This window comes from Periplaneta americana, chromosome 6 (genome assembly GCF_040183065.1).
Source record: "Periplaneta americana isolate PAMFEO1 chromosome 6, P.americana_PAMFEO1_priV1, whole genome shotgun sequence".
NCBI lineage: Eukaryota > Metazoa > Arthropoda > Insecta > Blattodea > Blattidae > Periplaneta > Periplaneta americana.
This window is the reverse complement of record NC_091122.1, coordinates 90,329,663-90,357,649: the sequence shown is the minus strand read 5'-3', so window position 1 is coordinate 90,357,649 and position 27,987 is coordinate 90,329,663. Positions and strand designations below refer to the sequence as shown.

At 34.3% G+C, this 27,987-nt stretch overlaps 1 protein-coding gene across 2 annotated transcripts in view; it reads right to left on the bottom strand.

Annotated features, from left to right (window-relative positions):
* The window catches only part of retm (real-time), a 194,832-nt gene that overhangs the window by 75,386 nt on the left and 91,459 nt on the right, over window positions 1-27,987 (bottom strand). The window contains exons 2-3 of one of the 2 annotated variants that reach the window (XM_069828396.1): window positions 3,284-3,433; window positions 2,044-2,175 (exon numbers count right to left, since the gene is read on the bottom strand). In XM_069828396.1, the coding sequence (XP_069684497.1) occupies window positions 2,044-2,175; window positions 3,284-3,433 (282 nt within the window). The remainder of the gene's footprint in view (window positions 1-2,043; window positions 2,176-3,283; window positions 3,434-27,987) is intronic. The other variant, XM_069828397.1, reaches the window with a different exon arrangement.

Sequence of the window (27,987 nt, the reverse complement as noted above, 5' to 3'; positions counted from 1 at the left end):
TACAATTAATAATAAATTAATAATAATAATAATAATAATAATAACAATAACAGGGAGAATCCTAAATTAAATGAAGCACTATCACTTAAAATTAAATATCTTAACCCTAAGTTCGAATTAAAACCCACGAGTATGATATGTTCATATCTGCACAAGTACCTTTCAGCACTACACTCATTTCGCTGACAACTCACTCACTGCACTGGAACTACGACACATTTCATTGATTCAATCCTGATTCCACTAACACTTCAAAAACATTTCACTGTTCAAATTCTTTGCACTGCCACTATAAACTATAAAGCTTCACTGACAGAAACACATTTCACTTACACAACACAATTCACACTTCACTGACACAACATACTTCTTCACTAATACAACACTTCAATAACAAATATCAATTACCCCCTTTAAATAGTGTATATAATATACTACCGTCTATTAGTAAAGTCCTTAAGCCTATTTTTAAATACATTTTTGGTTATTGGTAAAGCCTTTAGTAAGTCTGCAGGTAAAGCATTCCAGGCCATGATAGTACGATTGAGAAAAGAAAACTTTCCTGTGTCCGTCCTCTGTCTTCTTTCCCTCAATTTATGAGTGGTCGTTCCTTGAAGAGTAATTTGGCGTCTGCAAACTATTTTTTATTTCTCTCCAGGCAGGCTCACCTCCGTATGTTTGAACATTGCACATAATCCAATTCACGTTCTCCTGTCTGTGAGTGTGTCCCATTTTAATGGTGAATTATTACGACAACACTTGAGAGTCCGTTTTTAGAATCTTTTCCAGTGTCTTAATTTGTTCTAATCTGTAAGGATCCCAACATGCAGCACCATATTCCATTACTACTTGGATTTAATAACAATAATGAAATATATATTTAAAGGCAGCTTATAGCCTATGCAATAAAAATAATTTCTACTAGTGATAGACGAAACTAAATAAAAATTAAAAAAAAAAAAAAAAAATCAGAAGTTAGCCCCTTCAATTTTAGGAATCATCACATTTCGTTCACACGTGCAATGAGGAAACCATTCGAGTTAAAATGAAAATACATTTACTGAAATATATTAAACAATATTAAATATCTATGCAATGCAAACACACGCTCTCAGAGATGCTCTAAGGCAACGTAGGACAATATCTTGAGATCCATAACAAATGTAATGATATTAATTTAAAAAGCACATTCGAATTTCTTCCTATAACAGCTTTTGTTAAATTATGTATTAGTCGTAGTGATATAAAAGAAATCAAAGTCTTAAAAAATTTTGAACTTAATAAATAATCCAGACACCACATACAATTTTTAGTCACCATGGCTACTTGGCGCTCGAAATTTGTCTACCCCTGATTTTTACAATAATAAAACACATCTAGATACTTTAGATCTAAGTAATTAAAATTTGGAATTAATAAATAAAAATATATAAATTTCAGCACAAACTTAAAATAAAACACTTTTTGAGTACGTGCTTTACGAGTCTCTACCCATTACAATGAATGACTATAAACATTTTAAGTGTTTCAAATGAAAAAAAAAATGTTCCTTCTTTCTGATAAAATACATTTTCTTCTTTCTTAATGACGTGCTAACTATCAAATTCTTTTATTGTAGCACTCATTTCCAAGTACCCAGCTTTGTTTTGTTTTTGTATGTTCACTGAACAGCAGATCTGAACTGAGTAGTGTTGGATGACGCCAAGCTATACTCCATTTGGGTTGCTTGAAGGCTTTAGGTAACCAAATGCACGACTCTACTGATCACACAATCAATTACGTTAACCAATAGTGTCGTCACACTCTGTACCTTCTCTTAGACGCTGCAGTAGTGCGTGGTCTTAAATTGTACGTTATTTAGTTCACATGTGGGAGGAATGCCCTATTTAAAAAATCGCCAAAATAGTATCGCAAGACAAGTCTGTGCATACCAGCTGTAATTTATTTCCAATTCGACCACTGTTTCAACAGTACCAAATTAATTAACTAATTAACAGCTTTCACAATGCTTATGACATCTTATTCAACAATAATTCAACTTACAAAATATTTGCATCTTTCTATAACCACAACACGACTAGAGAAACTCTCGTTGTAAGCTTCAATATGAAGAGTTCGGTTTCTGCAGTCTAACATATTTTTCTGAATGAAATATACAAAATCAACGCCAATAATCTGAAACAAACAAATTATGTATAACTGACAAAATGGTACCACACTGTTTTATTAATATTATTACAATAACAGAATTACATTACTGAAAATGAGCAATACAATTACTTCAATTCTTGCTCCATAATACATAATTATTATGCTAATGGGCTCTATCTGTTAAAATTTTAGCTTGATTAACTAAAATCTAAGATGGTATAAACAGTGTGTATTTATCATGCATGGAATTCGGACTTGTGTTTTGTCATTGAAATTAATGCCTTCAGAAATGTTATATGGATTTATAAAGTAGTACACTATATAGGCCTAGCTAGATTTACCTTATGCTTTCCAAATTCCGAAGAGATTTATATAATGTTATTTCAGTTTGAAACTGAATTTGAAGAATTTCAGTTCAATTCTATTACAACAATCGGTTCATTAATTTCACCGATGTTTACTGAACTCAGAAAAAGGTGATCTGGATTATATACTTACATTGTGAAATGGTAATTTAAAAATGTAATAAATTTAATATTAAATTTATTGCGTGCACAAGATTGTACTGTGGTAACTATATTGTCCTTATACATGGCTTATAGTCACTACAGTTGGAGAATTTCGTGCATTAATGTAACAATTGATATGAACTTGTAAGTTAATAAAACAAGTCTAATGACTTTGTACATGCAATGTTCATTTACTGAAAGGATATTTTGTGACAGAAAATTTAACATTAATGTAGGCTACTATTATTATTAAGTGGGCTCTAAAACAAACATACAATTATTAAGTAACAGTATAAAAGTAAGTCTTCCTATGACTACGTGACATATATTGTATGATATATGTATATACATTCCTAACATAAGTCACATACAAAATGTCAAAAACCTCGTAATACAAGATAAAACTGACACAATGACAACTCAAGGTTCCCAACAAAAACAACCTTTATCAAAATATTATGACAATTGCGCCATCTGACTGCCATTTTTACTGTAAAGAGTAGTTTTAGTGGTTCTCAAAAAACAAACAAGCCTGACTTTGCTCGTAACTTTATTATTGAAATTCTTGACAAGAGTTGCTTTTCTTTGAACTTTTCAATAAAACTGACTGTATTATGTATTACCTTCTTTAATAAATATGGTGCTTCCACATTGAGCTTACACCGACGTTCTGTTACTTTATGAGCACCATCAGAACTTGTGCTGTCAGATAAAACTTCACAGCCAACAAACACAGGTATTTGTGGGCATGTTGGAAAACGTCGCTCGTATGCCTGAAAAATAAAATTAAAAGAAAATAATAGAACCCAAAGCCAGCTACTTTTGTAAAGATATGCAGCTACTACAAAAAATTACCATATCATCAAAAGCATATATACCTTCGAGTTTTAGTCAATATACCAACAACTAAATTTTTGGTTTTCATTATATTTATTACTTTTGTTTCTTTATAAAACTGGTATATTCCCACACTTCATACTTCAACTGCCCACGAAATTATTTATCATACACTCATACAGAAAAGAAGACATTATAAAAAATTACGAAACGACTGTATATACAGTCTGTATACATGAAATTTTTAAAACCTTTAATAAAAGATACAAACGCTAGACCACATTAAAAATGTTGATATGACTGGAATTAAGAGTAAAATCCCTCAACTCATAAATAGAAAGCATAGGTAATAAAAAACGTGAGCATTTCTAGAGAATGGAAAATATCAGACAGATGTCCAAAACTAATATGGAAATATGAACCAAAACGGACGAAGAGACCCAATCAGACCTAATTACTACTGAACTTCAACAAGTTATTGGACCTATGCTGTGAAGATGGTGATGGTGATGGTGATGGTGGTTGTGGTTGTGGTTGTGGTTATGGTTATTATTATTATTATTATTATTATTATTATTATTATTATTATTATTATGAGAAAATATATTAACATTTAATATTTGCAAAAAATTAAGTCAAAAGACAGAAATGAGAGTATTCCAGAAGAGGGTGGGAAGAATCTAAACATTAAATAAATACAAAGTCAAAGCAGATATACTGGTATTAGTTATTAAAAGTGATTATTGAATAACATACCACTTGCCAAATGAACGATAATGTGCAACAATAGCTTGGAAAATAATATTCTGAATATAAATAAAAAAAATCTGCCATAATAAAAAAAATAACAATATCAAAAGAACCAAATGTGTTCCTGCATAAATCTGACAGATGCAAACATTTCCTTACCTAACAGATGAAGTACCAGTATGTAACTAAATATTTTCAGTGATACTGGGCAAATCAGTAAAGATTATGATTTAGCAATTTTCTTCCATACATATTAGCAGAAGAAACAGGTTAGGTTACATGCCGGTATTTGTTTGCACTAGAGGTTATGTGAAAACACATAGTCATCTACTGTTTTATTCAACAGCATTTTCAATTGCAGACATTATTCAACATCAATAAACATGATTCAGTGTACGAAGCTTTAGACAAAAGACTAGTGTATTACTACAGTAAACATGAATTAATATCAAAATCAAAGCAAGCAGTAGTGTTATTCAGCTAGTTCGCACTTACTTCCCCAAACTGCTTGTTAAATTTGTTGCAGCTCATAGAAACAGTTGTTAAATGTTTCAAGTTTAAAAACTTAACTTTTTACAGAAAGGATAAACATTAATAATAATTAGCGCGAAATTCTCGAGCTTTTTAATATTGCAGAAAACATAATGTAAAAATAAACAACAACACAGTTCGAAGTGATCATATTTATTATTGCACTGCTGTTTCCTTTCCAAGTGTGCAGGCATTCAAGACAGTAATATGATATACCTGCAAACTTGAACCATCTGCAATTACTCTGCCAGTCATCTATCCTTTCCCCTTTCAAAGCTGAATCTTGACAATACAGAATGCATTATATGGCCGTTGGGCCGGTATAATTTAAAGATGTGCTTATGTTTGAATTTAATTTGCAGAGAGCAATCAGTTCAGTGCAAAGAAGCGTTAAAGTTTTCAATCAAGATTTTTTTAGTAGAAGTGATACTGGTTCATTTAAGAAAAGTAAAATAGATTATATATTACAGTTGTTACTTCAGAAAGCAGAGAGTTTAACTGGTGAATGTTCAGTACATCACTGCCACTTTGGTCCAGCAAAAATAAAACTCTTTTACGAAATCACTTTTTTACAAGTGTTTTTGTAAAAGAGTATTTTCCCTGAACCAAAAGTATAATATGGCGTTGCTATGAAGTTGTGGTGATGTACTAACTATTTAATGTTAAATTAACTTGATGAAACAGTAGATAATATAAGTGCATGTGCAGATGCATCTTGGGATGCCTCAAACAATTTGTCGGTGTGGTCAGATGTTCAAAGTTAGTTGGTGTAATGAATATTCTGCATTTCCCTTCTTTGTGACAAGAGTCAGCATTTGTGAGTTTTTAGATTACTCTACATATAATTCTGCAACAGCATGTTGCATTGTAACTTCCCTTTATTTTTGACTCATTATTACCTTGTTTAATATTTTTGCTAATAAAATGATAAAATTTGCAGTTATTAGCACAGAGGACCAGTTGTTAAAGATTTAGAATAACACCACTGAAAGCAAGTTCATTCCAGAATTTTATAGCTTTCCCAGGATATTCTGTTTCCCACACAACTTAGTCAGAAAATCATCATTGTTCATTAACATATTATGAGAGAAAGAAATTTCACTATGTCATCATATACCACGAATGTCAATATGATGATCATGACACAAGTTGTACTGTAATGGAAGAGGCACATTTAACCGAGGACTACAGGGCCATTCCATTGTCATGGGTGGGATATTTTTTCTGTTCATATGACAAATATTTAATTCAATAGGAACAAAAGTGAAAAACCACTATATGATATGCACTCTCCACATTAAAATCTTTCATCATTTGTGAATTTTAAAGAAATTTTTGCCTCAGTTTTAATACTATTCAGTTTTGAAATCTTGTCACAGGTGGGACCAAAAATATCAAGCATGACACTATATGAAGTTTTATTAAAGTTCTGTGAAGTGCTTGGTAAAAGAAGTTCAAAACACTTTCAGACTGATTGAAGAGTTGTTCATGATCTGCATAAAATAAGAATAATTACATTTACATGCAAAATATAAATTATTAATTGTCACGGGTGGGACAGCCAAATGTCACAGATGGGATATGGTATGAATTCAGGGGCGATTTCTCAGGGCATGCTATGCTTGCTATGCAAGCCCAATATTTTCGTAGAATGTGTATTTCTCAAAATGGAATTACGTACATTAAAATTTATTTTGATGTTTGGAATACTGTATAGGCATAATACTATCTCCAGGTTGCACACCACAAGTATCGCAACGCTTGCTCGTTTCTCGGAGCTACAGGAAAGACGTAGAAATAGCGAGAATATGTGTGCGCAAGTGCCTTCCTCAGTCCGTCCTAGGCACACATGCTTCTGTTATGTGTTGTTTGAAGCTCTGGCCCGAGACCTACACCAACAACTATTTAACGTTACACAGAGCAGTATTGACAGCGGGAATGTGCTGTGATTTGCAAGTGCAATGTAATTGTATGAGTGGAATGCATGTGTTAGCTGCTACATGTATTATTAATTCTTAAACATTAATTTGAAGTATTGCAATAAGTTCGGAATTGTGTGTTATTGAAACCTTATTATTAAATCCATTTTCCCGAAGGACTATTCAAGAGAAGACACACACTATAGAGAATATGTGCGCTCATTCAGTGCAGATCAATACAACAATATGCATTGGTTGGCAGGGTCGAAAAAAACTAAATAAACTGTTTTGTTGGCCATGTTTGTTATATTATGTCGAACTTCTACATCTGATAAGCGAATATGATCCATGACTCATAATGATTTCATAATTATAAAATAAATTATTTATGTGGGTCTGATTATTTTTATTAATTATGAATTATTGTATCCTCCCATCTTCCCCTATGAATAAAAGAGCAAACCTAACTTTCGTGACTAGCATTCGCCCCTGTATGAATTATTCAATTTATCCTCTTTCATACATAACCAGAGGTTCACTGAAATCATAGAAAATGCAATTTCTCACACAGCTATTTCATGATTGGTTGCGGAAGAACACACATAATTTGTTCATGTCTATATGTGACACATCAGATTCATCAGTTCTGAAAATTTTCCCTGATTCACTAACTGTTCGCATGCCATCACCATCTTCATCTACATTATTTTGGCAGATGGCTGCATACTTATGATTTGATACACAGTTTTTCTAGTCTTATAATAAAATCCACTAGCACAAATGATTCTGGGTTAATTTCATGAGTTGCTGATGCTGTTGTTCCTGTACTATGTTCTTGCAGTTTTCTGCAATCGTCATTTCACATTCACTGTCTCTATCAGAGGCAGGATAGGGCTGAAATATCTTGTATTTCACTAGTTCTGATAGATATGTAAAATCAGTAATGAAGTTGCCAGAATCATAGTCCTTGAAATAATGCTTTGATGGCAGCCAGGTCATGCACTGTTCATTCTCTAAATCACAGCAAATGATCTCTAAAAGTTCTATACAGTTAGAAGCAAAGTGCGGGATTTTCTTGTTGATGATACGAAGAAGCTAAAATTTGTGCAAAACTTACACAATGTGCGGCATTTCACTTGACATAAGTGATATCCTTTGGTCGAAGTTAATAAAATTTTGATAAATTTGTTTTGGTTGATGGGTGTTCTGTTTTCAACACAATGTATGCTTCTTTGACAGTAACAAACATGTGACAATTCTGTAGCAGGCTATCCTCTTGCTAGTTTTAGAATGTTCACATCTTCGATACCAGAGGCTTGTTGATTGATATGATCTTGACCATAAATCTCCTGAACTTTAGTAACTATATCATATAATGAGCGAATATACTCTTTTGTCAGTATTAGGTAACATTCCAATATAAACTTCTTTACAACAGTAATTTTTTTCCTCATGTGAGAAATTCTACTTTACAAGAGCCTGGGGAGTCCTATGTGATCCTAATTTGGAACAATAATAGCCTTGTTTTTGTTTTCAATATTATCCTTCAACTTTTTCCGGTATTTCATTTTCTTTTCAACTCCTTTACATCTGTTACCTTTTAATGCACTACTTGATTTTCATATTGTTTCTTCTCATTTTTTCCTGCTGTCTTTTATCCTTCTCTCTTCCCTTTCTTTATAACTTTCATACTTCCTTTTATCTTCTTTGAGCAAGTTCTGCATCCTGTCAGCTGATGTCGTTTCACCCATGTGTGGAAAGAAATGTCTCCATAAAAATCTGTCACGGGTGGGACACACAATAATTGCGATAAATCTCGAAAACTTCTTTGTGTAGCAATCTGAAACTCTGGATTCATAATGTTAATGAGGACAAGTTTCCTTATACATAGCTTCAACTTTCACCTCCAGCTTTTATTTCCCTAGAAACAAACTTTTTGAGTTATTTTATCACAGGCAGGACATTGAAACATGCACTACAATATGCACTAATTTTAGGAAATATGCCTACTGTTAAGAATAAAATATTATTGTGGCTGCAACAGTGGACTATCGTCTGTCATTCAGCACAATAAAATGGCTAACAAATGGAATGGGGAGCTTTATACAATAATACTAACTTACAGTACAAAATCCAGTTCAGGCCTGCAAATTTCCACTACTCTCTTTCAGCAGTAATTTCTTGATAAATGGTAAACTGATATCCATATTTCTTCTTTCACAGATAACTTCAGTGTTTTCTCTTGCATAACCTTCAAAATTCGATGTTATATAAGATGTTTTGAAAATTTTGGGATCAGGCTCACTTTGTCATGGAATGGTCCTACAGCAAATATATACTATCTTGTATTGAAATTTAATTTAATAGTGTTTCAAACATGTTTTAGCATGAATACAAAATTGAAACATTTGTTAAAAGGGAAATTATATAAATGCCATTACATAAGATCCTCAAAGGAAATTCAGGTCTCTGTAATTTATTCTACTTTAACTGAACCATACTATTATACATGAATGTACAGGAAACCTGTACGTACAAACTGTGCTCACTAGAATGTGTAGAGTTGTAGACCTTGTGATTAGAATGAAGGTACCTATTTTCTACCATAGACCTAGCTTTGACTGTGCATGTTTCAAGGTCATCTTTCGAAGTTGGAGTATGCAAATGATTATTACGAGTACACTGAAGACGTAACAAATAAAATATATTTTAACTTATATATTACCGTATTATTTATGACAGGTTGCTATTCAACACTTCACTAATAGACTTCATATAGTTTACTACCATGAAGAGAAGTTGTATAGTAAAAAATTTAAAGGCAGATGTGTAATTTATAATCATTTTAAAAAAACGCTCCACATAATCATATACTAAATCAGAAACGTAAAAAAAAGTTAAGGACATAATTTGATGCATAGTGTTAATTTCTCACACAAATACTCATCAACTGAAATATTAAAAAAATCAACTCATGGACTTCTTACAATTTTTTTTTTTTTTTTTTTTTTTTTTTTAACATTTTGTAATAGTATTATGTAACATAATAATGATTTTAGAAAATGTACTGAACATAACCCTAACTTTTAAAAAAAGGTAATTTATTATGCAAAAGTATTATAAAACTTAATAAGTCAACTGCAAGAAGCACCAATCAATAGTTTTTTTTAATCTGGAAAACTAATTAACACAAAATAAAACAAAAACTATTCAGAACGTCTATATGAATGATGTAAACAACAAATAAATAGTATGTAAAGTATACAAAGTTAAAAGATAACGTATATTATGAGATATGCAGTACACATTAAATGCGGTGGACATTCTATAAGGGTAGGACAGAATCCTGGCTTTGGAGAGAAAGGAAAGTTGTGTTAGGAACAATTTTATATTTTATCTTTAAAATTCCAATTCGCATGATATGAATTAATATTGCAAACTAAGTATTTACAATAGGAAACTTAGTTTCAAATATACATATTAGTCCGAAATTATTTTTAATAGAAACGAACTTTTCCCATTAAAAGCAAGTATTTCAGTTTTTAGTTGTTTTATAATTATATTTTGCATCTCTTATACAGCTTTCACAATAATCGCCAAAAATGTATGCAGAGGTGCAAATGGCATATTATATTATGTCAATATGCACGGTGTTACAAAAAAACGTAACTGCTGCATCAATATTTATAATTTAACCTTTTCATTGTGTCAACAACCTGATGATAAAAATTAATATTAATAAAAAGTGTTTTTATACAATGAAATTCATAGTTTCTTCTTTGCACGGTTGGTAATAAAAATATATAGCAATAATAAATATGCTTCAAATCCTATTCTATCAATTTTTAGACATGAACACAAGTTACGTACAAGTACATACATTCTCTGTTATTTGTTTACATATAAACACAAAATTAATTGCACAATTCTCAAAATAAACCATTCTATTTGATTAAAACACAATGACACCAAACAAAAATACGAACAAAGAGTATTCGCACACTGGTCACACTTTAGTGAGTTCCTTTTCAGTTTCAATACCTTGTAAGGTAGCCCTTGCTTTTTACAATAGCTTCTAACCTTCTGGACATAGAATTAACTAAATTTGACGTAATACTTGCTGGAATGTTGTTCCACTCTTCTATAATTGCAACCTTTAGAGACTCTTTGTTGGTAATATGCCTAGTTCTAAGTCTTCTTTCTAAATAATGCCAAAGGTGCTCGATTGGATTGATGTCTGATGACTGGGGAGGTGTCTGAAGGTACAAAGGGATGTTATAGAGAATCCACAGTCGAGTATTGTGGGCCGTATTTTTGGGGTCGTTGTATTTCATGAATATGAAATTGTCTCTGATGCCCAATTCTTTGGCACTAGGCACTACATGACCCTTCAGAATATCAATGTAACGTTGGTGATCCATATTGCCCTCTATAAAAGCCAACAACCCCACTCCTGCTGAACTCATTCACCTCCATACAAGTACTCCACCTCCACCATGTTTCACTGTGGGATGAAGATTTTTTTTTTTCCAGTTCAGCATTTTTTTTTTTCTCCACACAAAACTTTCCCATCAGACTGAAATATGTTGAACTTACTTTCATCAGTGAAAAGCATCCTGTTCCAAAATTCTTGGGGCCAGTTAAGATTTGTTTTAGCGAAGTCTAATCTTTTATTCTTATTAACTTTACTGATCTAGTATTTCCTACAGGAGATTCTACCATGACATTCGCTGCTCCTTAGGTAATTTCGGATTGTACTGTCACATACACTTATACTGAGATCACATTGAAGCTCTGCCGCAATTTTTGGTGCACTAATATGTGGATTCTTTTTAAATTTTCCGTATGATTCCTCAGCCAGCCACTTCTCCTTAAATTTTCGTTTGATTTTCTTTCCTCGTATCTGTCTATGATTCTCTTTATGATTGACTTACTTCTATTCACAATCGTTGACATTTCACCCAGTGTTTTACATTGATTATGCAGAAGAATGATCGTAGCCCTTTCTTCCTTAGAAGTTTCTTTCCCTCTTCGTCCCATTTGGCGTGATAGCTGTACACTACTTGTGATTTTAGAATCAAACTGACTTGGAATATGCATTACTAGCGTTTCCTTAGTGCCACGTGCATACTGCATTCCGCATGAATGCTTTTATTCGTCAACAGAGTTGAGTGTGTGATTACTTTTTTACGCTGTAATTTTGTTAGGCATTCAATTTATTGAACTGTGACAGAACTTACACGCAAAATTATGAAAATTGTGTGTATTTGCTACGTGATGCATTCTTATTATATGTGAACAGTTTATTTCATACCAAAAGTTAATAGTACTTCATTTAGGTCTTAATTTGTAGTAAGAAAATCATCGTGTGAATACTTTTTACACTCACTGATGATAATACAGTAGGCCTATACGTTAGATGTAAGCAAGCATTTAGTTCAGGTGAAATTTGTAGACAAAGTGACAGGGTATGTTCTGTCAGAGTATTTCGCGTTTCCCTAACATAACTTCAGCAATATTTCATCACAATCTAATTGTTGCTGTTGCATGAAGAAGTGTACAACCTCATCATTGACATAAAATCCAGAAAATAGAAGGCTTATTTTTATTTCAGTTATTACATGAACAAAATAGTTACCTAGCCTATATTAATATATTTTATTTGAAAATAATCATGTCCTGTCTACCTCATGCTTTGTAGACAGTACTAGAGTAAACGAGGTAACTTTCTACATGTGAATGTGCTAGTAACACAGTCAAATTTTCATTGAAGTCCTGTCACTAAGACAACTCTTAGATTATAAGCATTCTCTTACATCAGAACCAATTATTTATTATATCATCGGGCATTTGTGTACTATTGCAACTATTTTCAAACAGTGAAAGAGGATGTACATTTTTTTTTAAGTTCTGGATGCCACAGTCATTCAGTGTGTCCAAGAACTTTCTGCTGACGAAGAAGTGAAGAAATAATTTACGATATATAATTATATACGAGGCAATTTCGAAACACTTTCTTTAACAATTTCTAGTCTTCGGGGTTATAAAAGGTGTAGATATTACCGGCAATGTGATGGTCCACCATAACTATGAATTGTAAAGCTGGCTGACAAATATCATATCATATCATATCATATCATATCATATCATATCATATCATATCATATCATATCATATCATATCATATCATCATATCATATCATATCATATCATAAGTGTTGTAAAATAGAGAAAATGAAAATATAGACAAATAATTTAGAAGAAAATAGCTGGAAAAGAATGATTAGAAGTACATAGATTTGAGAATAGAAAATAAAAAATAATCCAAATAATTGAAGAAAGGAATATAAATATTTAATAGGAAAGTGAGAAATGGAAGGGAAACAGTCCAGATATGAGAGAGAATAGAAGACGATAGACAGCAATTCAGTTAAAACAGAAGAATAGAAATTAATCAGGAAATACTTGGCAAATGGATATATTACCATAAAAGGGTGATATTAAAAAAGCAGGACTGTAAAGGTTCACCATAACTATGTATTGTAAAGTTGGCTGACCAAAAAAAAAAGTGTACATAGGCCTATTTCAAAAACATAGTAGAAAAACAGGTCATACAATCCTGCTCAAATATTCAACTACTCGTACTTTTGGCAGAAAACTTCAAAATTGCTCATTTAGAACTCTTGCAAGAGTGGATTTCGAAAAAAACTTCAGGAAATACGAAAAAAAAAAAAACATTCTGAATCATAATCAGTGTTCCATTACATAATGTTCTATATTTGCTGTAATGCAGAATGAGGCAATCGATGTGTATGACCTATCTTGTGTTTTCGCAATTTTGCACAGACTTACCACTGTAGATTCGCATGTAAGTACATATAGATAAGCAAAAAATGGGCACTTTTCTATAAGATAATGGTTTAGTAAAAAAGTTTGCGTTTGTTTAATGTATTAGCGTCAAAAGGTTAGCCATTTAGTTAACATTGGTGACAATAAGTCTATGAACAGTTACCATACAGAGCTGAATTACATCACACTAAAATGGTATACAGATGCATATTCCCACAGTGTCCATTTCCATATTAAATTTATGCCAGACATACTCCCAATACAACTGACCTGCTTAAAATTCAATTGATTTCTAAGTGACCTTCTTAGTACACCCCAACTCATGCAATATCAATGCACAAGAAGTTTCAGAAATGTAACTAAAGTTCAAGGTGTGGCTGACTATACAATACTTTGAAAACGAAAAGTGAAATACTGAGTGAGACAACTTTACAAACACATCGGTTTATGCTTATTATTATTCACTGTCATGAGATAAACTCCAATATTCCCTCTTTGTTAAGTAAAGCACACGTTAAATGTTAACTCAGAATGTCGCCAGTTATGTAATTGACGATAAAGATTACATTGTTACTGTTGAAACTGTTACAATATGGTCTGCTTCACCAAACTCGAATAACACTTCGTTTTGAAATAAAACTGGACTTAATCTCAAAGCGAATTCCTATGTTCGTCAAATTTTGGTCTTTGAAATCATACAAATTTCTGTCTTAGGCATCTGACCGTTACCAGAGTTTGATCCTTCGCTCTTCAAGACAATTAAAAAAATTGCTACAGATAAATAAAACTGCGGGACTTTCGAGTCTTTACTTTGACAACGTTGCCAGATTCAGAACATTTAGATGCTGAAATTATCATACTTCGATCAAAGTTAATGTTAAAACTCCAGTATAATAAAAAATAAAGCACTAATTATTTAATCTTTGTGTGGCGAAACGTAGCATTTAATTTATGTAGACCACGATAATCAATAAATCCTGTTCTCTGCTTTACATAGCAGTGGCTCAAAATATTCAGGGTCAAATGACTTTATAAACACTAAAACAAATATGGCACAGCTCCACAATCTACAATGCACTATCAAAGGCTGTAGAGAACAGATAGCAATGCTTTCTCTATCCTCGCGCATGTACAACTTGAAATGTCTCAAGCATAAATATCTGTTGCGAGATATCAGTCGCCTTTTGTTGCAGCTCATTGTGAAGAGCTGCGCAATACTGTTGCAACTAAATGTTTCGTTGTGAGACAAAATGCTGCATTTGGTGTACGCCTGGTCTAAATACCGCGGCCCGCAATCACGAGAATTGTCGTCCCAGCAAGCATATAGATCATCCAATCAGCAGGGTCTCTGTAGTAGCAGCAGCAGCAGCAGTAGTAATAATAGTATAGTGAATGGCTAGAGGCGGGTTAGGGACGACCCTTCAGCACGTCGGCTCGACAGCGGCCTATTGTGCACCCTGAATTATGGGATGAATGAAAATGAGGTGTACCAGCCCACCGGCTGCATGAGACCCCTCACCCACTCACCCAATGGGTCCCCTACATCCCCCTGCCTTAAGTTCATATCGCCAAGGTAATCAAGCAGCACAGGATCCATTCCGACAATCCTTCTAAGGTGTTGAAGTGCCCTCGAAAGTGCTCTTAAGGAATGAATCCTCGCAGAGACAGTTTTGGAGAGGATACCCCTCCTGCAAGCGGACGAAGACATGCGTCATGACCTGAACATGCCTATGGAATGAGATGATGAAGCTGAATGATATGATATAAAATCTAATTTTTTTTCACAGGAAAGGGGAAGGGAAATGGCCTTTAGCAATGAAATTTCCAACCCGGCATATGCCTAAATAACTGTGGAAAACCACAGTCAGGTCGGTCGGTCTGGAGATTTGAACCGCGAACATCCCGAATGCGAGTCCTGTACTTAATGCATGAGCCACATTGCTAAGTAGGGGTCTCTGTAAATCGGACGCTGCAGATTGGGTCGTATGTTGCCGCTTTTAGAGATTGGAGACATGGTTCGCATTCGTTGATTAAAACAAGTTTTAAACATGTTTCTTTTTAAGATGATTTCATACAAGATATTTCTCTCGTTTTCTGGTTGTTTTGTTTTATCCTAATTATTTATTTACAATGTAAACTAATGTTTGACTTCTATTCAGGTTTTTATAAAATTTAAAGTTTATGAATTGACAGTAGTGCTCCTAATTTTATGGAGCCAAACTTTTACTTTTCCAAACAAACATTAATATTAGACCTAATATGGAATTTTTGTGGGATGTACAGAGCAAACAATTTGAATGCTGGTATCCGCATACACGCCTAGTTTCTAAAGGAGGTTTCATTATATTTATAAGAAATCCACTGAAAATAATTTTAAGACGCCTTTATAAAATATTCTAGTCTTTTCTACGAACTCAGCTTAAAATTTCAAAATGAAAAAACTGAGCTATAGAATACAAGTTGAAAAGTACACCACAGACGAAGAACTGATGGAAAAAATTATCATCAATAATTTACAGAGGCGTTATGATGAAATATAAGATAAGCAGTTTTTGATTCCTTAAGAACAGATCAGGGGTGGAACATATGGATCACCCCTCGTAGTAGTTCGCGTCTGCCTTCTGAAGTCAGATTTTTACTTATTCTTGTTTGAGACAAAGTAACTAGTATCCATGTCTCCAAAAGAATTAATTAAAAACAATTTTATTTTATCCATTTTACTACCGCACATGACATGCTACCATAACAACAATCTACTTTAAAATTGTAACGGAAATGCACGTTCTGAGGTTTCTTAAACACGATTTGACCATTTCCGCATGACATTTATCACCACACCAAAAAGATCTTATAATCAAAGTAACCTCATCAACAATCAACAGTCATCCTCAGTGAAGTTGCGATTACCATGCTGGCCATTCATTCAAAGTTTGTGGGTTGAAACCCGGACGAGGGCAATGTACATATATTATTAAAGAATGATACAATTCTTAGCATGCTTCCTCTGGGAGAGAAGTAGGCTAAAGCTGGGAAGCCCGTATCGTAGATTTACACCACGTAAGAGAACCATGATCCTCATAAAGGACTCTGGACAAATTCATCGGCCATTTCTCAGCCACTTAGGATTTCGATGCAGAATAACCTCTGCAGTTGAAAGTTTCGCTAAATAAACAACCACTTCATACCACCATTAATACCACTATTATTATAGTTTATTTATTAGCTTTTCATGAACAAAATTAACATAGTGAATAATATTATTGCATAGTTTTACATAATTATACATTTGTGTGTGTCAAGGGAATACGCTTCCAAATCGACTAAAACAACGAGAATAGGCCGAACGCCCTTACCAGCCAGTAACAGCACTTTACGAAGAAAATGATTTCTATACACTTTTATTACTTTTCTCCATGTTCATGCGATGAGAATTTAAGAAGATTGTGACTATTGTCTTTCACTTCTTTTCGGTTCATTTAAATCATCCTATGAGTTGTAAATAATTGAAATAAAAGTCTAGAACAGAAAGCACAAAAACGTACGCTTCCATTTCATCTACTTGCATTAATGACGTCGATCCATCTGCAGGGAAGAATCAAGTTTCTTCTGCGATCTTGCAATAGATCCAGTAGATTGGATTTCACGCTATATTATCACTGCTTTCACTAAGAACGCGGTTAGATAATAACCTGTCGTGTCGCAATGAAGACCGCGAAGAATTCTACTGTGCGACCATTACAATGGATTTAATTTTTCTACTTCCGAAGTTTTCATCCGGGAAACTTCTCAAATTATGAAACACTGCGAAACACTATCTCGTACAACATTGCAGACTTTTAGAACAAAGAGAACAGCAGAAGTTTCGCGAAAGCTGTCGATCGAGAACTATTTGTCTTTTTCAGAAAATTCTACTTAACGAGCTCGAAGAGCATTTCACTGTCAAATCGATGGCAAACGTTATTTATCGCCATATTAACAACATAGCCTATTATTTCGCTATGAGGTTTGCAGTTGTACAAATAACTTTCTATCCGTGATGTAGAATACATGATTTCTTTGCATGTATTCGCATCCAAGCTCGGATACGTGCTCCTATTCCTGTAGGAGTTCCGTCCCCAAGACCTGATATTCATGTAAGTTCTCAATACAGTACTTACCGAAGCGTCATTAAGGAAGTTGTGTAATCAATCATTTGCGACATTTTCCAATATATCTTATTTCATTAGGAAAGGAATCGTATTTATAAAATGTATGAAGTGTCTCTTAGCAGAGTCAACGACCTTATTCGTAATTTTGTACTAATCAGAATAAAGTGACAAATGAAGCGACACGATTCGTAACGAAAGAACTTAAATCATCATTTTGGTATAACTATGCAATAATAATAATAATAATAATAATAATAATAATAATAATAATAATAATAATAATAATATAATAATAATAATAACAACAACAACAACAATAAACTTCTGAATTTGCGTCCCATGCTGCAGTTGCGCGATTTTAAGGCGTCATACATCGGACCATGGATAAAATCATCCATGCATCGAACTAGCGTTACGGCATGCGCGCTGGTTGGAGTCTTCGCGAAAAGAAATTTCGGACAGTGTATAGGTTAGGACCCAGCATCGTAACGGGAAGCTATAATGAACAGCGAATTCGGCTTTGTAAGTCAGCTATAGTCTAACAACTGGGAGGATTTTCGTGTTAATCACATACTATCTCGTACTGGTTGAATTATCGTTCTTCTCTGCCGAGACATGTGGACGTGAGGCCATCAGTCAGCTGCTAGCCCTTCGCCCTCCTTGGGCTGTCGCGCAACGGATGTTTTCTTTCCTTGTTTTTCGGGGGAGATGGTGGTTGCACACAAACCATTTGGCGTAAGGTTAAGTAAAATAGTATTTTTATTAATCACTGTGTCAAGTGTATAACGAGAAATTATATGCCACGTATGGTACCGAATTTTACTAGAGAATTAATGGCGACTCGCTCAAGATCGTGTGATAAATTAAATGATGTAGATTGTTTATCTCCAAAAACGTTTGTCAGAGAAATTATTATGACCCCAAATAATTATGCCGTAGTTGAATTCAGACAAAATTTTTAGAACTATCTATTAGCCGATTTCTCACAAATAATTTAGTTTTAGCCGTTACAGAAATAAATAAAAAAACTTACAGTAGAGCGTCTCGTTTAGGCACAGTGAAAACTTAAAGTGCAGGTAACGTGTGGGGGCAGGACGAGCCGTACGATAAACGCGAGGGATGCACAAGGTTTTAGTTACAACATTTATGACGGAGCATTAACTGAAATTATATTTTCCAAAAAGACACAAATTGCATAACGTTTTCATATATACATTTTAACAAACAAGCAATTGTAACGTTGAAATAATTCAATATAACAAATCAAATTTTGCTACTTACATGATGTTGCTTTCAAGCACAATTTTTTACAGTCATGAATTTCATTTTCTGTATGACTAACATAATATCATCGTCTTCTGTGGCCGAATTAACAAAATTACAGTATACTGGTCTGAACCGTATCTGAATAAATTGAACTTTGAGAAGGGATAATTATGTTTAGGAAATAGTGTTGTCACTTCAGATTAGTATATTGTAATTTTGTTAATTCGGCCACAGAAGACGGTGATATTATGTTAGTCATACAGAAAATGAAATTCATGACCGTAAAAATGCTGCTTGAAAGCAACATCATATAAGTAACAAAATTTTAATTGTTATATTGAATTATTTCAACGTTACAATTTGATTGCTTGTTTGTTAAAATGTATATATGATAACGTTATGCAACTTGTGTTCTATTGTTTTGTGTGTGTGTGTGTGTTTTTTTTAATAGAATTTAAATTAATGCTCCGTCATAAATGTTGTAACTAAAACCTTGTGCATCCCTCGTGTTTATCGTACGGCTCGTCCTCCCCCCCGCCCCCACAGGTTATACTTTTTTTTTTTTTTCATGGAGTGCAGTTTCATAGAAAGGACTTTGCCGACAGACCTTCTACTGCCCCCTACTAATTGGTTGTCATAAATAAATGTCTTCCTTACTGTGACGGAAATCTTGTCTTCTCTTCTTAGTAACCAACCACAACCCTCGTTCAGAAGAATTGACAGGTGCCCGCCAAATCCACGTGGAGGCAGAGTTGCCGCATCTTTTCCGAATTCCAAGAATCCCGTCAGTTTCACTGCATAATTTCGAAGGTCACCAGGATTGTGGCAACTGTGCAATGTTGGGACGAGGGGACAGGATGGAATTGTCAGAGTTGTTTGTTTAGGAAGTCATAAATCTGTAAGTCGGTGTTCAAAGGAGCCACCAACTGCACTCCTTGAAATAAAATAAGGTATACCTGCACTTTGTTTATGTTTTCACTGTGCCTAAACGAGACGCTCTATTGTATGCTCCATGGAACATTTTTTTATTCACTGCAGTGGCATTTGTCTGGAGTCATTGGCCGTATAATGGCGCTTAAAACCAAAATGAAAGATAGAAAACAAAATAAAGCGAACAATGTGCAAAGTGAAACTACGAAATGTTAGCACTGCTGCATTCTTTCTCTGACCTCCCAGTATCTATCCACAAAGGTGTCAGATGAAAGCGCTGAACAACTCTTAATGTGGCTTGAGTCCATGTTGTCTGAACATCCACAGAGCATGCAATGGGGGCTGGATAATACACCCATGCGGTAGATGTGATTAGCCAGACAGTCATGGCCTACTGCGGTGCGGAACGTCGCAACAGCTTCTCTTCTGGGCCATTCGGAGAGAGGGGAGTTTAGTTCGTCCTTCCAGTGTTTATCCTTAATTTGTTCCTCCAAACTCTTAAAGAAACATTGTCTCACTCGACTTCTTATATTATTTTGTCGATGCTCTATTGGAAGCATGTTAAGATAAGAAAGGGGGATAGTTGTTCCTTTCTTTGCCAGAAAGTCTGCTGCTTCATTACCGGCAATACCGTGGTGAGAAGGTATCCCCTGCAGATGTACAATTGTATTCAGTTTCTTGATGTCTTCTCTACATTGTTGAATGTCATCATTAGCTGGTTGTAATAAGTAGTTTCCAATTGCAGATATCGCTACTTTGAGTCACTGAGGACGACAATGTTTGGAAATGGGAACGTTGTTCACACAAAAATTTTGAAGTTAAAGATACATAATACGAACTAATTTGGAACTCTAGTCATTACTGAAATAGAGTAAGATCAGAAGCTTTTTCTATTAAAAAAACTCATTTCTATGTAGATCCAAAAGATAGTTCCTACACGCAAGACGCTCCATTTGAACGAAATATTTGCAGACTAGACTCCCAAAACTTAGATTTTGGTCAACAAAATATTGCAAGCGTAATAAATAAATAGGTAGATAGATTAGATAAGGGTGGGTGGGTGGGTGGACAGACAGACAGACAGACAGACAGATAGATAGATAGATAGACAGACAGACAGACAGACAGACAGGCAGGCAGGCAGGCAGGCAGGCAGGGAGGCAGACAGATAGATAGAGATTAGATTAGGGTAGATGGATAGATAAGATTAGGATAGATGGCTAGATACGTTTAGGATAGACGAATATCGATCGACAGACAGATAGACAAATAAATAAATAAATAAATAAATAAACGGTACTGTGGGCAGATTTCTTGACTATACATTGGTTGCAATTTTCCTAATATCTGGACTGAAAGCAATCTAGACTGCTATAAGGGAGGTCCTTGGTTCGAGTCTCCGGACTTCTCTTTATTTTCTTTTCATTTCACTCTTTTTATCGTCAAATACTTTTGTATTATTCTTTATAATTGCACTGTTTCATTGAAGTGTGCGTTAGTTTCAACTTTTCTTTGTGTACCGAAATATGCGTCTCGTAAATGGTATGTGGAAGAAGTGCTTAAAATACGTCACATCAAAAGGTGCCATTACTATAACTTTCTTGACTCTCATGCGCCTTCTTGGCACGTAAAGGCGGTACATTTATCTATAATAAATAGCAATGTGCAGTAGAAGACAGGCACGTATAAATGTTCAAATCTACAAATTAATGCATAAAAATACAGTTTAACTACTCCTTCATCGCGAACCTTAGGTAAGGTAATCATATTCCTCAGAGTCGAAGCTGGGACGAAATGCGTAACTACTAGAGTCTGTGTGATTTATCTTGTCTCACTGTGAAAAGAGACAGAAAGGAGATATGTCTTACTTCGTCTCTATTGTTATGGCAATGGGGTAGTGGAGGGATGCCGTCCATCAATCCAGTGACGGAAGGGACCAATTGATACATTCTGTAGCGCAAAATAAAATTACAAAATATCTCTCTTCGTACTGTGTAGTTCCGTCACTGAGCTTGTCTTTCAAGAAATTGAGTTCCGGTAGCCTGCACAATAACAAGGTTTTGAAAGGAATCCTGAAAATTTGCAACCCTCCTATAATCTCCACCCTCATTTGAAGGGACTTGGTTTTATTGCTACTGAGACAAGATAAACCTTACCAGGTTATATCGCTACCGAGCCCCTACAGCCGAGGCTGCGCAGAAGTTTAGAGTAGGGACAAATTGAAGCTTGCGTCCGCCGCCATGCTTTGGGAGAAGCACCGGCTAGCAGACGGCTGCACTATACAATGCTGAATGTTTAATATATATGTTTGGTGTCTCTTATAAATCAATCTGAATGAATAAATGAAAAAACAAATCTTATTAACATTTAAAGCGACCACGATAAATACATAATCATGCTTAATTACTGTTAGTTTGAATAAAACGAAAGAAAACTGTAACAATTTGATACCTTAACTAAAGATGTTGTATAGTTATTTGACAGCATACAGAGCAAACAGAAATACAAATGCATATTGTAGTAATAGTTCAGATGAAAAGAAAATTATTACTATTGACTATTATTAACAAAACACTGCCTGTTTTAGACGTTACATTAGACTTACATTGTAAACACGTTTGCTTTGATGTGGACGAGAAATGAACAATATTTATTCGCTTCCGTATCACATAATATAGGCCTACACCTGTAAAATAGAAACACGTACCTAATGTTTTAGTTATAAATATAAGTAGGCCTACCGTGCAATAGCTTATTATCACAGTTGTAGAATGAAATAAACGTCACATTCATGAATCAGTCAATTAGTCATATAATAGAACTCAGGCCTAGTGTACAGAACATCTTGCCTATTGATTTATTATTATTATTATTATTATTATTATTATTATTATTATTGACTCCGTTAAATATTGTCTTACAACATTTTTATGTAAAGTCGTGTTGTACTGGTAACCTTAAGCTGTGTGCTAAAATCTTCTCTTTATGTAGTACTTTCTTTTATTTGGTTATTTAATGACGCTGTATCAACTACTAGACTATTTAGCATCGATGGTATTGATAATAGCGAGATGATATTTGGCGAGACAAGGCCAAGGATCCGCCATAGATTACCTGACATTCACCTTACGGTTTGGGATATAAGAAAAACCCAACCAGGAAATCAGCGGGAATCGAACCCGCGACCGAGCGCGACTCCGGACCGACAGTCCTTAGCCCACTGAGCTACGTCAGTAGATATTTATGTACTTTTATGGTCAGTTTAACAAGTTTAAAATATGATTCTCGGGAGGAATCTGGAATCCATTTTCTAAAACATGTTCCTATAAGTGTAGAAAGATTGTACACGTGTTCTACTTCTAGAGCACAATGTTTTCACACGATATAAGAGTGGGTGGTAATATGCCATTGAACTGTCAACATCTGTATAATCGCTCTTTCACTTAAGCGGCATATTTCTATAATCTCAGATAATGGTATGACAAGACTCCCATTATTCTTTTGTTAAAAAAAATAAAAGAGATTCTGTTTACTGCTGGTAGGCTACGTACCATAAATTGAGTCTTTAGATTTATTATACCATATTTTTATTAATGATTTAACAACTAAGCCAGCAATGAATACAATCACATTTTGACAATATTGTGTCATTGAGAATGATGTGAGAATGAGGGAATTGCAATCAATGTCTGCAGTAGAAGATTCATATCGCACTCTGATTCTCAAAACATTGAGGATTATTATTACAGCGCGTTAGGTGTTTGGAAAATACCATTGGTTATATAGACATTTTTAGCGGACATCCCTCTCTTTGTAATCTAATTTAAATAAATTATTTACGTATTTTCTAACGTATATAAAAAAACATAAGTAAAAATATTCCATGTATTCGGTCATAGGAAATAGAAATAAACTAATAAGTCTATTTATGAGCAATATAAGGCGTTTATATTTAAAACGATGCTTAGTTACAATATTTAGATTTACTTCTGTTATTTTATATTATACGTTAGAGAATACGTAAATAAGTTTAGTTATATTACAATGAAGGAGGACATCCACTAAGAAAACGCCTATATACTCAATGGTATTTTCTAAACTCCGAAAGCTTTATAGAAAGAATCATTCGTGCTCCCAAAACATGGCGGCGCGCGAATCTGCGCGAGAGGTTTCAAATTTGTACACGACACCAGCGCCAATTGTGTGTCTAGATATATAACTACAACGTCTTTGATCGCTACAAACCCACCCCCTCTCGGTAATTTTGTCGATTAGGTACAATAATATTGTTCTGCGGCCATAACTGTTTCTTGCTTCCTCTATCACACGAAAGGGGAACTCGTATTGTAAACAGAGCAGTCAGCTTGAGTACCTGCATACAACAGCAACTAAGGTAATGGGAGAGGTTAAGCTCTCTTTCTATAAGAATGGCTGTTTCCCGTCGCTGTTCTATGCTTCTGCACTTACAGGGGTATCAACTTGCGAGCCATGAAAAGGCGAATAATCTAATGATTGTGAAACCGATCCAACAATGTCATATGATAGTATTAAATGTAAAGCGTCATATCTAACATGCTAAGGATTTTACTAGTGACTCATTTTTGAATTGGGTTTGTTTGCTTGATGAAATGCGAGAAACACTGTTACGTCATGAAATGGTACGTCATGACACGATTTTTTTTTTACCCACAACTTAACCTAACGCTAACGTTAGAACTCTGCCTACACTCGAAACTATTCACTAGTGCTTAAAATTAAGCAATTTCATTTACAATCTGAAATCATTGATCATTTCATTTGACTTGGGAAAACCTGAGCTTCCAAGCGTTCTGGCCTAACCTGGCGGGGACAAAGGGACATGACTCTGAAAACCAGAACTGTCTCGGCCAAATCGGGATGTCTGGTCGCTTTACTTTAGAATACAATCTGCACCTAATACGTAGTCAAAGTACTCTGGCGACGCGACAGTGCCACTCAACCAGAGGTCCCGGGATCGATACCCGACCCCGGAACAATTTTTTTCTTGAAATTATTCAAGTCTTACTTGAGTTCTATGATTACAAAAAAATGCGTTTTGTGTGAAGTACAGAAAAGGAAAATTCATCATCTCATTTGATTGCATAAGAACTAAATGTTCTATGTATATCTTCTAAATTATAAAAAGTCAATTTAGCTGGGGATATCTTTGGTAATATGAAATAAATTAATTTTGGGAAACATTTAAAACGTATAATGAAAAGGCATTATGTGCTATTTTATAAACCGATTTTAGCATGTAATAATTAGTCTCAAAATAATACAGACCTACTGTCCGTACATCAGCTGACATCCTGAGTTTTGGAGAAGTGAATTCCAGGAACTGCCTGTCATTAGTTGCGGTTGGGGATGAGTTAACAGTTTACTGCGAAAATGTGCACCTTACGCAGTCAGTAGTTAGTGTGCGGTACCATTATCACAATGAGCAATGAGGTGAATCAGATTTTAGTAATAGCAATAGGTTATTGAATGTTTTCAACTAGCTCTCTACATGTTGCACTTGAAAACAGCCAGCACATAATTATTTAACCTACAGTGATGATTGAATAAAATCACATTAGCAAGAAATTACCATATACAGAGTGTCCAATTTATCTGACCACCCAAAATAACTTTGTATGCAAGCACTAAATGAAAAATTGTTTCATAGAAAAGGTGTACAACTGTACGGGGCAAATAATACTAATGGGTGACAACCTTGTAGCGTTATTTATTAATGAGACAGGAGTACTAACATTGTTTATTTAAATGACACTATGCATTTATTATTTAGTATTTCAACTAAGCTCTTCAAGACCTGTCCAAAAATGTATCACAGTAGGTCGCTTTTGACTCCTATTGAATTACAAACACTGAATTTGTTTATTTTCTTTTATTAAAATCTGAGATACCTTCTTTCTTCTGCGTTGATGCTAAAGATGAGCCTGGATTAACGTGATCATGAAGTTAAAAAGATTTCCTCATTATCGGATTTGGGTGATTCTGTAAAGTAGGTCTATGTACAAACTGTTTATGTTGTTTGTTCAAAAAATCTTCTATGGATTCTATGCTGAGAACTTCTTCTAAGAATTTATTGCTTGTTTTGTAGTCTGCGCAGGTGATAGTGCGTAGGACTGATCTTTGAACATCTCGAAGCCTGCAAAGCAGCTATTTGTTTACAGTTGCCGAATAACCATAAAGAAATTGGCTCTGATTAACATAATACAAAATATTTTCTTAGACCAAATGCTCAAATATGGTGATTTGAATATATATACTTTAAGAAAAACTGAGTGCCCTATGATTTTTCAGAATTTATTTGATTAGAGAATGTCAAGCGTTGATCTAATGTAATGTCTAAATACTGTATGTGTATGTAGTTCATTTCCTGGGTATGATTGCATTGAATAATTTAAGAGACAAAGGTTCCTGTGGACGCCTCCTTGTGAATATGATCGTGGCACTTATACTTGCATTGATTCAATTAACCATATTTCTATTGTTTTAATATAGCTGAAGTATGGCATACGCACTTCGTATGTCGTATTCAGATGTATATATAATAGTGTCACCATAATTTTGAGAGAAATTACAATTAGGATGCCATGGAAAATGTCTTAAAAAGAATTGAAATCCAGCTTTGATGGATTTTAATGCAGGAAAAAAAGCATTGTTGATTTTAACTTGAAATGTACGGTCAGTTAAAAAATCTGTCAATATGTGATTGTAGATATCTGGTATATCAGTCGTTATCAGATTGTATCCATGGAATATGACATAGGAGAGGAAACTTAAAAGAAAATTCGATATACTTGTTGTGTAGTGCTGTGTTGAGCTCGGAAGCCAAATTGTTCGTTCGGTATAGCACACTCCAGTGGAAGAATAGTTAGTAATATTACACGTTCTAGTATCTTGTTCATTGAGTTAAGTAAGGTTATAGGGGTTTTGAGGGTGAAGTGGATTTTTTCCTTATTTAGCAAGAGCAATAATTTCCATTTTTCCATTTCATTGGAAGCGATGTTGACGTAAAGATTCATTGTATATTTTACATACGTGGGTTATTGCGGAAAGAGGAAGATTCTGAAGAAATTGACTGCTAATTAGATCGGACCAGGGGCTTTGGTTGGATGCATAGGCCTACTATTAATTATTTTTTTAATTGCGTTGGTGTTACAAAATCAAGTGTTTGTTGCGGCTGTTTGCTGAAGTAATTGACTAATGAAATATTGATGTCTCGTACTAGGTTGTTATTTTCTCTGAAGTGGTATTGGCTGGAAACGAAATTCAAACTAATTTGCTCTTTTTTATAGCTTTACCGAGATCTCGCATATCGCACAAAAACGAAGCACTAATGATTTTGCCATCAACGTCTTTGCTAGTGGCAGTCTTCAAAACTTCTTGAGACTAATCATGGCCGACTTGATGCTCGCTTCGCTTCTCCGAAGACCTCCTATATTACCATTATATATATATATATATATATATATATATATATAATATAAGAGGTCCTGCTTCTCCTTTACCGGCCTTGACAATTCATCTTGATCCTTGTGTTAAAGCTGTAATCGAGAATATATGAAATTTCCGCCAGATGGCACTGACTACCAAGTATCGCTGAGGAATGTGTGTATGGTTTCTTGTACGATTATACTTAGTAATATTGTGCTTCTTTCTGCTGGTATGTGAGTTTATTGTGATATGATTCAAAATGACGTATTATTGTGTACCATTATGTACTTCGAATAGAAATAAGAGTGAAGGAACAATATCATTCTACGAATTTTCGAGTGATAGGGAAATGTGATTATGTCTCGTGACCAGAATATTGTACGAAATGGAAATATAAAAAATTGAAGATTTATCTTTCGAAGAGGTGTAAAAATTCAAATATCTTGGAGCAACAGTAACAAAAATAAATGACACTGGGGAGGAAATTAAACGCAGAATAAATATGGGAAATGCATCTTATTATTCGGTTGAGTAGCTTTTGTCATCTAGTCTGCTGTCAAAAAATCTGAAAGTTAGAATCTATAAAACAGTTATAATACCGGTTGTTCTGTATGGTGTAAACCTTGGACTCTC